Below are 14743 nucleotides of genomic sequence, written 5' to 3' on the forward strand. Positions count from 1 at the left end.
AAATGTCCAGTGTCTCCAACAGTGGAAACCGTAGCGTAGCATGCTTTTGGTGCTCCGTTTGTCCTTCTCAGTAATTCTGCAAAGATAAACAGTAATTATAAGCAATCAGTGTAAAACTGCACTTACACTGCATCACGCACACTACAATTCCTATCTGTTGCTGGTATTATAAAAATCATGATTATAATTGTGTGTGGATTCATGAAAAGTGATGTGTTTGAATTTCCGAATCAGTGAAAGATTGTAAGGTTATTGAAATAGAAGAACATTGTAGCCTTTTTGTAAATAAAGTATTGAAATAGGAACACTCATTAGGCAGTAGTATGACCCTTTAGTAAGTAATATAATTGAATCATGTTTATAATTAATGCTGTATTTAATGTCTGCCTAAGCAGCTTTTTAATGTTGGAGAAGTCAAGTCAAATTTAAACAAATGTGTGGCACAGTTGATCCAAAGAAACGTTTTAAAGCTCATGCTGTACGTTCTTGTTACAGCTTCTGACATGAAAGGATTTTCATTTACATAAAATGTACATAAAAGAAAACAATGTGGTGTATTACCTCTAAATACATAGAAGTAGCATACATTTTATTTATTTATTTTTATTTAACCTTTATTTAACCAGGTTGGTCCCATTGAGATTAAAAACCTCTTTTCCAAGGGAGACCTGGCCAAGACAGGCAGCAGCAAAAAAGAAAACCACAGAGTTACAGACAGAGACACAAAGAGATACAAAGTACAGTTCACAAAAGCATAGCATCATGGATTAAAATAGTGCCCTCTAAGAATCAAAAGTATTGCAATTTCCTATACAGTAGGTCAGTACTGCTGCACTGAACAAGTACTCTTTTTATAGCATAACATGTCTTCAAGCTTTGTTTACCTCTAGCATGTCGTAGATCCAGCCCAAGAATTCAGCCACTTTGGTGTAAACTCCAGGATGGTTAGGTTCAGCGCAGCCTGTCCCCCAGCTGACGACCCCGACCAGCCTCCACACATTTTCATCCTGGCAGACTAGAGGACCCCCGCTGTCCCCCTGGAGAAAACAGAAACACTGCTGAAAAACATGCTCACCCAGCCATCATCATGCCACCAACTGAACATACACAAATGAGCTAAGAATCTTAACTCTGTCTCAGCAAAGTGCATCTATGTGCATGCATCTTACCTGACATGCATCCACTTTTCCCTCGATGTACCCTGCGCAGAGCATGCGCGGCGTGATCTCTCCGTTGTACATGCAGGAGCTGTTACACTTCTTGGTGCTTATAATGGGAACAGGAGCTTCTTTTAGGGTGTCCGGTGAGTGAACTGAGAGATAAAAAAACAGAGTTAGGGCTACTTTTTCGATACACTGCACAACTTCTTCGAATCAGACTTGCAGCAGATATAAATTTGTTTTAGAGCAGTGCAGAAGCCTCTCACCACCCTCAGGCTGCGTGTATCCCCATCCTGAGATCCAGCACTGTGTACCTCCTGGAAGGTCAGAGTCATACTGAGGCAAGCACACGGGCCTAATTGTATCTAATTAAAGGGGGGCGGGGGGGAGAAATGGCAATTAATGTATAATTCTTGCAGTTTGGAGCATGATCATTTGGATTTAATTATCATGTTCCAACCCTTTTCTTCATTCATCTTCATTGTTATAAATGCTTTTCATCTGCATTTGAGAGCTTCATTAACACATTTATGGAAAAAGCAATGGGGGATTTTTGTCTCTCGACGACTTTCAAAATCGTGCTCGTCAAAAATGACCTACCCTGTCTTTAAAACCTCACTGACTCCAAACAGTATTCTACAACTTCCCACAAATGTTTGACACTCCCTCTGCATGCTTGTGAGGCTGTGTTTACAAAGAGGGTTGTATTGCGAGAGATGCTTGTGTTATTTAATGCCAGTGTTATCCACTGGCGGAGTTGGCTGCAGAAATGAGTTCAACTTGAGACGGAGCAGTAATGGTTTTGGTTTTTCAAAAAGAGCAGTAATACGCCTTTGCAGTGGTCTGATGACGGCTTGTCTGCCAAAATGCGTCAGAATAAGAAAATTAAATGTGAACTCAGGTCATAGTGTTGAATTTTTCAGTGGTTTTGGAGTGCTGCTGTCTGAGTTCATACTAAGCTCACAGTGAAGCTCACGGCCCGACCTGAGAAATTCAGAGGTGTCTGCAGTTTGATCAGGGCTATGTCGTTGTCATGGCTCCTGTGGTTGTAGTTCTTGTTGAAGATGATCTTTTCCACAGCGTATCCGGCGTGCTGATTGGCCGTTTTAGCCGAGCTGCGGGTGACGATACCGGCGTAGACCACCCAGCTGGATACCTGAGGTAGTCTGTAGCTGACATTTCAAATAAGAAAAGAAAAAAAAGGAGGGGGGGGGGGGGGGGGCAGACGCTGATAAGAGAGCACTGTCATGTGTTCAATGTGCTGCAGCTGTTAATGAATGATGATTCTCCTTCACTGGGAGTCTGTCACCCTGGATGTTTTGCACTGGTAAGGTCAGCTGGCTTACTTGTGCACACAATGGGCGGCTGTGACTACCCATTGAGTGGTGATGATGGAGCCTCCACAGGTGTGACGGTTGCTGTAGTACAGACTGACCTGCCACGGCCACCTGCCCAGCGTGGCCTCCACTCCCCCGATTATCCTGGGCAGCTTTGCTCGTGTCCCGCACTCTGCACAGAGAACCATTCATCAAAAAAAAAAAAAAAGGGGGCCGGAGCGCCGCAGCAAACCAGCATCATTCACTCTCTGCAGCTTTTTCTGGAGTGTTATAAATAAGGAAAGGACTACAGGGCTGAGTGTTGGGTTCAAAGTCAAACAAAAAGTTAACTTCAATTTGCTCACCAAAACACTGCAAAGCGATAACCTTCCCTGTGATACAGCTTCCCCTAAATGAAAATAAATAGGGAAATTAATGATGCATAATTAATGTGCTGGTAGCCACAATTTTCTCTTCATCATTACGAGTATGATGTCCCCTGACAAATTGCCTTACCTGAGTTGCCACATATTTTCCAGATTGCTCTTGTGTTCTGAGGTAATTTGTATAAAGCCATTAGTGTAGTTTGGCCCGATATCAGTGAGATTCACTCCTTTATGCTTGGTCAGTCTGCAAAGAGAAGATATTCAAAATGGGTGGGAAAAGAGTATTAGGATAATTCAGACTTATAGCGTGTGAAGAAAGATTGCAAATGAGGTATTGGCAGATCATATATAAGTCGAGCCTTCAACCTTGGCAAAGAAGGCAAAGATTAAAGGAGCCTAAGTTAGTGGGTGCTCCAGTTTTAATCATTTTTTAAGAGCTGAGGTGGTGTGTGAGGCTGTCAGGACCTCAGATAACCCAGCTGTCTGCAGACCAGCGTCCCAAGCGAGGAGTTCCACCTCTCATAGCACACAGGCAGCCAGGTGGGAAGCCTCCCCAGCTGGATCTCCAGGAGAGAGTTCTCTGCGCTGATTCTGTAAAACACTGAACCTGATTGATTGAAAATTGCTCCAGAGACGAGCTCTCAGACAACAGTAATGAACGAGCCTCTTCTATGAGTGGGAAATCATTCGTAAACCACCCCCCCCCCCCCACACACACACACACACACACATACACACACCAAAGAAAACCCAACAACACATGAATCTATGCTAATGCAGTCAGTACAAACACATCATTATTTGTGATGTTTTCATGTGAGTCAACGGGCACATCTCAAAAGCGAACAAAAGGCAACAAGAAGCAGCGGCTGGTAATTGTGCCTGTCTTCAATATGAAGAAACACTCCAGAGGTGAACCATGACCCAGCATGAAGAATGGCATCAAAATACGCAGCCCTGTTAGCTCAGTTATAAAAGGGAGAATTGAAATAAAACAGCAGAAAGAGGAGGAAACACAGACCTTTCCTGGGGTCGGCGATGGAAATATCCTCTGTCACATTGCAGAAAGGCGTCTCCTTTGTGTCCCCGAGCCCCACAGGACTCTGCGAGTAGGAAGGCTTCAGAAGGAATTTTACTGTAGATAAGGATGTTGTTAGTCACACTTGTAATTAGCCAGTGAAGCTGAAAGATAAAGTGTTCATCTGAACTAAAATGCTATCAGATCATTGGCAGAACAGCTAACCCTGACACGTTCAGCAATACTATTTTACAAGATTGAATCAAGTATTTCCTTATCCTGTAAAACAATACATTTAATGAGTTTCTTTGGTTTCATGTGAGCTGCAGTTGTGAATGTTTTGGTCATCTGTGAACAGTTTCCTTTATTAATCAGCTAAGACTGGCAAACACTAAAAGTAAAACCATCATTATTAGTTCCGCCCTCATATTACATTTAGCCAAACTTCCAACATCTGATTTTAAATGGTCCTAAAATATCCAGTCTGGCTCTGCTGTATGGAGCAGCAGTGACCTGAAAATACAGTCTGCAGCAACTAAGTGGCTCGAACGACACATTTTGCACATTCGTTTCCAGTTCTCGGTTACTGTTACACTAATTTAGTGGTTCTTTCTCAACACAGTGACTCACCTAGAAACCAGACACCTACAGCCAAGCCTCCCAGGAGTCCAACTGCGCACACGGTTGCCAGCAGCCTCAACAGCCTGTGAGCTATAGCAACAATTAAGCCTGGAGTTAAAGCCTTTCTGATCCCAGATAAGATCTGAAGATAATTATGAAATGTCAGCTGTAACATAGAAAGTTCACAGAACAGAGCAGGGACTTCATTAACTTTAGTCCATACATGAATGGCAATAAAGAGAACATGTAAACTGTCAGAGTAAAGCCTATAAAAAATCATAGACTATAACTTATCATTTCTCCAAAAAGCAGCAGGTTTCAGGTAAGTGATCACGTTATGATGACAGTGCAGTGCTAGCATGGGGTATAATGTTGGTCAAAACTTATATGGTATGTGTACGATAGAGGAGAGAATGATATCTGAGCATCTCTTTTTAGAAGACTGAACTGCTTTACTTCTTCACAGTTCACCAGTGATGGACGCAGTCTAGGCATGTTTCAGCATGATTCAATAGGTTGTGTCATTTTTTTTTTTTTTTTACCAAGTTTGACTCCCACTGGATCACTGGAGCTCACCGTGTGCCGTTGAATGAATCCCTTTAAACCAGCCCTGCACACCTCGAGTCGCTGCCACGACGTCTCCCACGGTTTTCTCCGGTGGAAAAGAATGGCTGACTGCCACCGGGTTCTCAATCACTGATAGTGCATCTCCATCAAGACTCTGTATGAAGTACAGTTAGTTTTTCAGACATTTGGAAACTTTTGATACGAACGCTATCTGTTGACCATCTGCTCCTCTGACACAGTGCACCTGTGAGATGTATTCGGGGCATGGTATTACTCCAAGTAAGCCACCGTTGACCAGCCTGTATGTAAGCAGGCATGCACAGGTGTGTGCATCACATATCTCCTCACAGTGAAGCCCTCCCAGGTCTGCTATTAAATCTTGTACAGCATGTTTCAATTCAAAGTTTGGAACACATTTTCTGATAGTGTTTACAGAAAACTATAATCTCTCTGTGGAGTGTGTGTGTGTGTGTGTGTGTGTGTGTGTGTGTGTGTGTGTGTTTGCGCTCCTTGGAGGCTGACTCTCCAAGGAGCAGCTGCTTCTATAAGCAACATATTGTAGAGTATTACAGTAATTATAATAAAGCCCTCCGTAACTGTGAAATGCAGGCTTGGTATTATACAATAGAAGTAGAAAAATCCATCAAAATAAATGCTCTGCCATCTGCTCTCGCTTGTGTTACTGCAGTGCTCCAGTGTAACATGTCATTTTACACAGTGAATAGGCATGAGTTGCATATTGTAAAATGCATTCTTGAAATGCATACAGCTGTGTTGCAAAGCTCACAAGATGCACATAAAAAAGCAATGTGACAGATGTATTTGTAAAACAAGTTTGTCAGGTGTAAAGAGCAGCTGTCACTGAACGTTTGAAGGGTGCAAGTGAAGGTGAAATTATGCATATGCTAGACAGCTAGAGCGAGGTGCAGTGAGTATTTACCATGTTTTCCTTTCGTGCAGTCCTGAGGAAAAGGCAGCAGTGTCCGTGCTCATGTGTAGGCCTGCGTCAGAGGTAGAGTGGTCTGTCCCGCTCGCCGTTGATGCACCATTTGCCATTTAACAGAATGCAACTCTGGACTTTCCCTTCACAAAGAGACAATGAGGTCAGCAGAGGTGCAGAGAATGAGGCTGTTGTTTGTGCAGGGGGGTCATGGGGCCTGTAGAAAGCAGGCTGAACCAGGTCTTTGTAGGTAGGACGAGCATCTCCAGAGTATCTCCTCACTGCATACTGATAGGACACTGCAGGTTGCCAGGTAACACTTTTTACCTGTGCCAAAAGAGTGTCCATTTTTTAGCCTGAGACGTGTTATTACCTGACAGTTTGTAGCCTCTGAGAAAAGGTCATTATTGCAGATTGTTGAAAAGCCTCACGTCACGCCAATCCCCGTCATTTGGAATCCAAAGCTATCATCTCTCAACACTCAGGAGCAAAATGAAGTCTGCTCTCTCCGCTGCTGAGAGACGAGACTTTCTCCCCGATCTGCGCTCTTTCAACCAGGTCACAGTCCGAATGTGTTTCATTTCAAATAGCTTCTTCTTTTTTTTTTGTAATCATTTCTGAGGAAAAGGGTGACTTTGTTGCTTTTAAATGAAGGTATCATTAGCTCTAAAAATAGAAAGAATAATTAACTAGGAAGGGCATGCATACTGGTGAGAAAACTGCTTAAAAGAGATGAAAGATTGTCTTCACATCAACACTCTGAGGCAAACTTTTTTTTTATTGAAACTAATAATCCATCTAGGTCAAAGAACACTGATACAAAGGTTATTTATGTATTTTCCTGTGTGATGTGGGATTAGCCAGAGAGCAGGTGACGGCAACAACCTGCCAGGAAGAAAATTCCTCCTCGTCTGACTGTCAGGTCCGACTCCAAGAAATGGCCCCACATCTATTTAGCTCATCTAACAGGTGTCATAAGGAATTATTTGCAAATCAAACACACAGTAATGAGCATACAGCAGTAGTGGAAATTGCAAGTGATGGAGCCAATTGCTGAATTTTCTATCACCAGCATTGTGAGGTTAATAGTGTTTGACAATATTAGTATTAGGCCCAATTGTTCTGCAGCAGAGACAAACAGAGCAGCGATGAGGAGGTCGGTGTTTGGGCGTCTTCACAGGGATTTGATGTCTCCCTCTTCTGGCCACATTAGTTTTCTCAAACAGCAGGGTAAACAGTGATTTACATCTCTACCATTCAGATGTTGTTGTTTTTTTTGCGTGTGAATTCCTTTTAAAGAAAATAAATCACAGCTGTGCATACGATTGCTCCATTGAAAAGCATTAAACATGAAGAATTTGGAGCTACTTCTACTTCTGAACTCTTGTCTCTAGTCATGCTTTTTCATATACTTTAAACAACACACAGATTACAGTAAAACAAAATACAATACAAAGACGCAGATATATAAAGAACCAAAACAATCCAACACGCCCACAATTCCATCTTGATATTTTGATCAAATGATTGGGTCAAATATCACCAAATATCTTGATTGACCTTTAGATACAACATGTAACTTCTGGTGCAAAGGACTTCATCAAGTTTCCAGTAGTTTTTTATTAGTGTGTCTGTGCACAAAGGAATACAATGAGGACTTTTTTTTCCCCGGTTCATGACCGCTTACTGTTATATTTTCCTCTCTTTTTATGACTTTTTCAAGGTAAATTGTTGGGCTTTTTTTTTGCCTTTTCTGTAGAGACAGGAAAGTGGACAGAGCCAGAAATCGAGGAGAGAGAAAGAGGAAGGACCGAAGGACCACAGCCTTCATTCATGGGGCGTACTGTATCAACCACAAGTCCACAGGCCTCCCCTGTGTGATGACTTTAAGGGAAAACGTCAGCCATCCTGCTTTCACTTGTGTGTCCATGAATTATCTATTTTAAATCAGTTGTCAGATTATCAGGCTGAGGCATATTCAGCCTCATAAATCCAGCTTTAATAATTGTTTTCAATGACTAACTGTTGGAGAAAATTGTTTTAGGCTGTGTGGTTTGAAGTGCCGTTTAGTTTTTTTGTGTCACATTCAGGGCCGAAATGATTGACGGGACATCACTTCCAACATCACTGCCAAACAAGCATTTATCAAGCAAACTAAGCCACATGTTTTCTGTTTCTGGCTTCCTAATAAGAGGGTATGTGTTGTGTAACACATATGACATAAATTATATATCTGATCGGAAAGAAAATGTAAATTAACAAAGATGTCAACTGGGGCTTTTGGGCCTTTTTATTGACTTAACCGTTAACAGGGGAACTTTAACTTGATTATCAGGCATTAAATACATGATGTTCAAATAAAACGTAATTTGCAAATATGGCAATGATGAACTAATTTGTCCTCGATATATTAATTTTGAGACTTCCAACTGAAATAATTTGGTGGACAAAATACAGAGAAACAAAAGAAAGCAACGCACAACAACACCAGATTTTTTTTTTTTTAAAGTAGCATTAACAACTATTTCATTAAAGGAACACTTAGAAATGAAAGCTTCATAAAGAAAGGATTTTGGCAGGGCTGTAGCAGTTTTAGTTAGCTTTATGGAGCATATTTTAACCAAACTATAACATACAATCAGTTTACCATCAAGAGCACTGAACCAGCACTCAAGTGAAGTACTGCATCCAAATGAGTGACTTAAGTTCTTTGGCTTGTCATCAATCCCTCATTAGAAATTTGAATTTCATGAGTCATGCCTGCAAACGTGACCACGACAATACCAGTCTGTCACCTCGCACAGGGGGACACAAACTGTGCACTACTTTCATTCATTTATTCATGCAGCCCAGGCCGAGCTCCGCTGTGAAGAGGCTGGCAGCAGCTCAGTTTGGAGCTGCTTCTATCTCGTTCTGCTCTGAGGGAGAAGCGCTCTCACAGTTTGGTGTTGTGAGATTTGATCAGCTCATCTCTTATCTCAGCCCTGAGCATGTGCCTCTCTCAGCGTCCAAGCCTTGAGCATCAGATGCAGTCTCTGAGTCAGTGCTGTGAAACCCCACAGCCGCAGCCAAACAGAACACAAGAGAGGAAAGCTTCTTTTTAAAGTGTGTCGAGCCCACCAAGTCATTTCAGTCTGATTCAACCGTGTGTGGGCCTTCCTGAGAGTTGGCCCGGTTTGAAGCTGTTGGTCGTGACTTCTCAGCAGAGGCGGCCATTAGCCCACAGCTGCAGAGCAGAGAGGCGCATGTTAAAGACATGATCCAAATTGTTCCCAAACCTTTTTTTTTTCACTCCTACTAGCAGTAATAACTAATCTCCAGCCATGTTGTAAATGTGTTTTAAGGTTGAACTCCTAGGAGGAAAAAGACTTCCCTTTCTGATCAAAAGTTGGAACTACTCTCATATTTGTTGAGCCTGTTAGTTTAGCTTAACAGCTATCCAGGCCCTGCCAGTGATGCTCTCCTACTTATCATGATGTTTTATTAGGCTGAATAAAATCCAACCCTGAAAAGTGTTATTTTATGTTTGACATTTGAATCACACTATCTTGCAGCTTCTAGGCTTAAAGTTGAACTAGGTTAGCAACTTTTCAGATTATAAAATGTATATATTTTGTTCTGATTTCTACGATTAGGTATTGACGAACTCCTCTACTCACTTGTTGGCAAAGCAATAATAAGGTGACACTTTTTTGCAGTACCTGTACTCGAAGCCGTTTCTTTTGTTGTGACACAAATAAAATAAACATCAGCTTCACACATATTTTCTAAACTTACCTGAGTCAGTTTTTTGTGGTATTGTAGAAATACCCCCCGAAAAAAAAAGACTTGTCATTAATCATTGACAGGTATTTTAAGGTGGCATATTATCAACAAGTGAAATGTATTCATGTTTTCTGATGCCGTGCCAGGCTTGTCTGCATCAGTTGGACTGTAAACAAATCCATAAATATGTCTATATTTCCACACAGATGGCTTAACCACAATCAGAGATGTTATTCAAATAGCAGAATATCAAAAGGAAAATTGATATTCCTCCAATTTTGAAAGGGCCAGAAAAGAGATGCCAGATCCTGTTTGCATGAAACCCAGGGATGTGCTGTATTACTAAGATGAAGCTTACTTCATTGTCTGATGATTCTTATGCATATCTGGGGTTATAGGAAGTATCTTTTCTGAGACTTAAATGGAGTTTATGTTCATTTATTCACCATGAAAAGTGCCATGAATATTTTTAAAATGATGCATATAGAGATAATCCTGCCGACGCAAACCATATGGCTTAGTTAAATGTTGCTTCTTAACAAAACGCTGAACACCACTGTGTGGTTGAACTGCACTTTTTATGTGCCAGTATTCCTAAATTGATCTTTAACTTTACCAAAGAACAGATGAGGTTGTTAACACACACACACACACACACACACACACACACACACACACACACACACACACACACACACACAATCCTGTAGCTCATGTCCTCCTGCAGTCTGAGAAGATTGCTTGCTGTGGTTGCATGCTGCCCTCTTGTGGTGGAAATAAATAATGCCACCTGAGGAATTAGCGCTAAGTAGCTGTCATGTAATGAGTGATACATGACAGCTGCAGGACTCTGACTTGGACGGGCACACTTAAAAAAGAGCTTCATTCCGTCAGCTCTAAATAAGCTTTCTACTGATTTACTGACTGCTTTGATTGTTTATGTGTCGCTTATATGGATACCTGTGTACCATCCGTGCAAGGCTGTAAAGGCAAATTTGACCCTGGAGGACACTAATGTGTTGTAATGTAATGTTTGGTGTGTACTCGAGTTTGACAGCTGTTGAACGTTTTCAGTGGAAAAAACTGCTCAGAATATTTTAAAAATAAATATATTGAATTATTACTTATTCGTAGGTATATTTATTCCATTATCGAATGTGTTGCAGTGTCGTAATTATTAAATCAGAAATGGCTATTTCATTGTTCCCCTTTGTTAGCTCTGTCTGTACTTTTTATGATGTAATTTTTTTGCAACTGTTTTAATTTGCGTTTTTGACATGCAGCGTGTTGTAATTACACCACAATACATTTGTGACGGGTGTAAACCCGAGTCAGGCCTCCTCGTAGCAGTGAACGGTAAAGTGGTGCAGTGGTGTCTGTATTGGAAGTGGCAGGATGAATAAATAGCTGTCATGTATGTGTTGGTGTCTTGTCTTGTAGAGGCTAATGATGGTGAGAGGGAGGGTAAGAGCAGAGCGGCTCCCCAGCAGATGGTGGGTAATGTGGTTTGCTTTAGCTGCCCACCATGCTCCCTCTAATTAAACAGAGGAGATTACATTAACACCAGCTCCAGCTCAATCTGCTCCTCCACTGAGCATGGCCGTGCACACAGGGCGGGGTGGGTGATCAGAGGTGCAGGGGTTACAGAGGTGATTGTCAGTTTTTGGCAGAGTCAAAATTACAATTCACCTCAAAGCTTAATGAATTCATTTGTCAGGGAATTAAAGAAGGAAGGGGTTGGAAAGATTTACTTCAGATCAGATAGTTGGGGAAATGTGTGTGCCTTTGGAGCTCACTTCAAATTTGCCGTTGACTTTGTCAGTGTCCTTGAACAGGGAGTATCTGATACTGAATTCTGAAGTTATAATATACTCCAAAATCTTTGTCGTGCTTCGAAAACAATTCATTAATATATAATAAAATGACAAATTTGCAAATGAACTAATCTCTGTTTACACCGTGTCCATGTCTACAACTGAATTTAGTGAATGCTTAAAGACTAAAAAGAGAACAAGAATGCATCATCTAAAAAGCTGCTTCATGTGGTATGTTTATTGTTATCCTGCATTTTTCTATTTTTTTTTTTTATCTGCAAAGTCATAAATCTGTATCTATGTAAAATAACATCATAATCATCTCATAGTGTTCAGGGACAATATCAGCGTTCTCGATTTTGACATGTTTTCCGAAAAGTAAACCAAGTATTCAAAATCACAGATACATATAATAGTTTGTATTTTTAAATAAAATTAAACAGGCTATTTCTTCTGAAATTGCAGTCTGATGTACTTTTTTCCCCATTACTAGTAGTCTCTCAGTTCATCAATGTAGCAGCCAAAGTCATTGTGTCAAACTTTCTATTTATATTCTGTCAATTCTGGCTGATGGCTGAACAGACTCTTTTTCAGGAGTTTGACTTTGGCAGGTTGTATCTCCTGTCTCTTTTATCGAACATGTGACCTTTGTAAAATCAGAGAATATGAACAGACAACCACTTATCAACAGCTCCATATGTAGGCTATGCAATGTGTGACAACTACAGAAAGCTTTTTCCTCCTCTTTTATCTATTAAGCAAAAGATGAAATCACTTTTCTTACTTACTGGTTTTGGGCCAAAATTGGTATGACGTTATAAAAAAAAAATACAAGAATATATCTGTGCTTAACTTTGTCCAATGAATTCAAAGTTACACAATTAAACAAGCTATTTTTTCTGTGTTAGGGTTTTTTGATTTAGATTCTTTTAGAGAATCAATCGTGTAATATTGTTCAACGTTTAAAATGAAAACTGCAAACATACTGTAACATCAGTGTACTCCTCCAATCGTTGTATTTGTGCCTTTTGCCCTTATGTCCCCGAACATACAAGAAAGTCACTTTCATGATATCCCTCCAGGCTTCAGTTATACTTCACACAATCACAATGTTTACACTGTTGTTCAGTCGTACCAAGATTGAACACAGTCATATACTGTAAATGATCACTGAGGAAATCCTGTGGGCCTGAACAACAGAGCAATAAAAAAAAACCCCGAGAGCTCGATCATTGCGGGGAGAAACTGTAAAGCCTGCAGGCTGGAATTTAGCTGACATGGTTTAAGTCATACAGCTAGAAAATAGATAAGACAATAAAACATTCACGGTGTACTCAGGGGAAACTTTATGGTTAGATAAGGACGATTTGAAAGAAAAGTAAAGGAACACATTGCACCCGCATGATAACCTGCTGAATCCCAACGGCATTAGGCAAACATAAAAAAAAAACCTGACATCAAAGGAGAGTACAGTAAATGCTGCCAGTGCTTATAATTAAGAGTCTCACTTTCACTGTGCAGTGCAGGGTGCAGCAGCAGACCTCGTACTCTGTTTCTTAGCTGCTTTTATATCTGGGATAAAACACAGGCCAGCTGTGGCTCTGGCAGAGAGCCATCAGAGCCATCACAGGTCACCACATGAGCCTGGACTAAATCCAGCTGTTTGCTCGTAGCCCAGATGACACATAAACTGTATAAACAGCTTAAGACTGTGGAGGTTTGTGGCAGGAGCCAATAAACCGTTAAGAGGGATCAGCAGTATTGTCTTTGTCCAGACGATGGCGGGCTACAGCAAGGGCTGTAAAAGTAAAATGTGACTGTTGATTTATGAACATGAAGTTAAAAAACAACGGACTCACAGAGCTATCCCTTTGTCTTTTTGTGTGTAGAAAAATTGGACTAACTTGAAACCACAATGAGCCTTCTATTGTTTCAGCGGTGCATTAAAACCATGTGTTGCTATTTTATTTTCTTTAAACAAGCGACAGAGGTTATCCAAATGAACAGAAAAAGGGTTGAAAGGGTTAACAAACATTTATAAAGGTAGTTGCCAAATAACTAAATAAAGAATTTGAATGGTTTGCTTAAACTAAAGGATGTATGGGTGAGGGAAAATAGTTGACAAAGTTTGTTGGGGTAGTATGCAAAAAATAATTGAAGATTTCTTTTTTTTTTTATCTAACATATATATTTAAGCGTGAACTCAAGCTAAATGTAGAGTCATGGATACAATAGCAAATGGTCGTAGAAAGATAATTGGTTTACATTTGTAATAGTTAATTATTTTAAATGAAAAGCTAAGAAAGGCGCATTAAGGGTGGGAATGGTTTTCTTAAGCTGATAGAAATATGGCTGAAAAAATGAGCTAAAAGTAATCGAGTCACATTGTTGTACGTGGTAATGTTTAAGATAAACAATGGAAAAAAGATACATAGAAATTAGAATATTGAAATTGAATAGTAGTTTTATATTTGAGATATTTGGCTTAAAGTTAAAGACAAAATGTAAAAATTGTTATCATCAAGCGATACACTGGTTCAAATGTTGAGCTGAAAGTAAAGAATAGTCCAATTGATTAAGATAAGCTCATTGATAAACAGAGTTAACTGTTAGCTTAAATATAACAATGAAGGGTTTCAAACTCTTCCGTGATTGATGAGTGATGGATGATAAATACAGTTATTTGTGAATGTGCTTTTACATCTTCCACACTTTTTAATTATATTGTCTGCTAATGAATGATGACACTTTTCTTGCTTCAATTTTTTTATTTTTTATTTGATCGATCCACAATGTTGATTTTGTTGTGGTGAAGCACGTTGTAAGCTTCTGTTTAGAAAGGTGACATATACATAAAATGTTTAATATAAAAAAAAAATAGAAGTAATAGTAATAATAATAAATAAAAAAGTTCAAAAGTGTTGAATACATGTTTGAAGCAGCTGGCTTAAAGAAACGTGTTCATTAAAATGTGTTTTTAAACGTACTAAATGTTTAAAAAAAAAAAAAAATTGACCGATCAAGTTCCTGCAGTATACTTTTAATACTCTACATGATGATTGTTTCTTTTAATTATTGTGACATTTTAATTATTCAAATTATTATTGAATTTGAACCGTTTTGCACATTTCAATTGTTGTCTGCTCTTAACTTGTT

At 39.9% G+C, this 14743-nt stretch overlaps 1 protein-coding gene across 1 annotated transcript; it reads right to left on the reverse strand.

The window, feature by feature from the left end:
- Positions 1 to 869: 869 nt before the first annotated feature.
- On the reverse strand, positions 870 to 6124 carry tmprss5 (transmembrane serine protease 5; the record flags this gene model as incomplete). Its single annotated transcript, XM_079353185.1, has 13 exons — positions 870 to 1037; positions 1170 to 1312; positions 1427 to 1525; positions 2145 to 2332; positions 2507 to 2669; positions 2842 to 2885; positions 2993 to 3106; positions 3328 to 3469; positions 3884 to 3997; positions 4511 to 4591; positions 5078 to 5222; positions 5313 to 5367; positions 6009 to 6124. 13 exons carry the CDS (start codon positions 6122 to 6124, stop codon positions 870 to 872), a joined length of 1572 nt encoding a protein of 523 aa, XP_079209311.1.
- Between the last annotated feature and the right edge of the window lie 8619 nt (positions 6125 to 14743).

This window comes from Symphodus melops, assembly GCF_947650265.1.
Source record: "Symphodus melops genome assembly, chromosome: 10".
Taxonomy (NCBI): domain Eukaryota; kingdom Metazoa; phylum Chordata; class Actinopteri; order Labriformes; family Labridae; genus Symphodus; species Symphodus melops.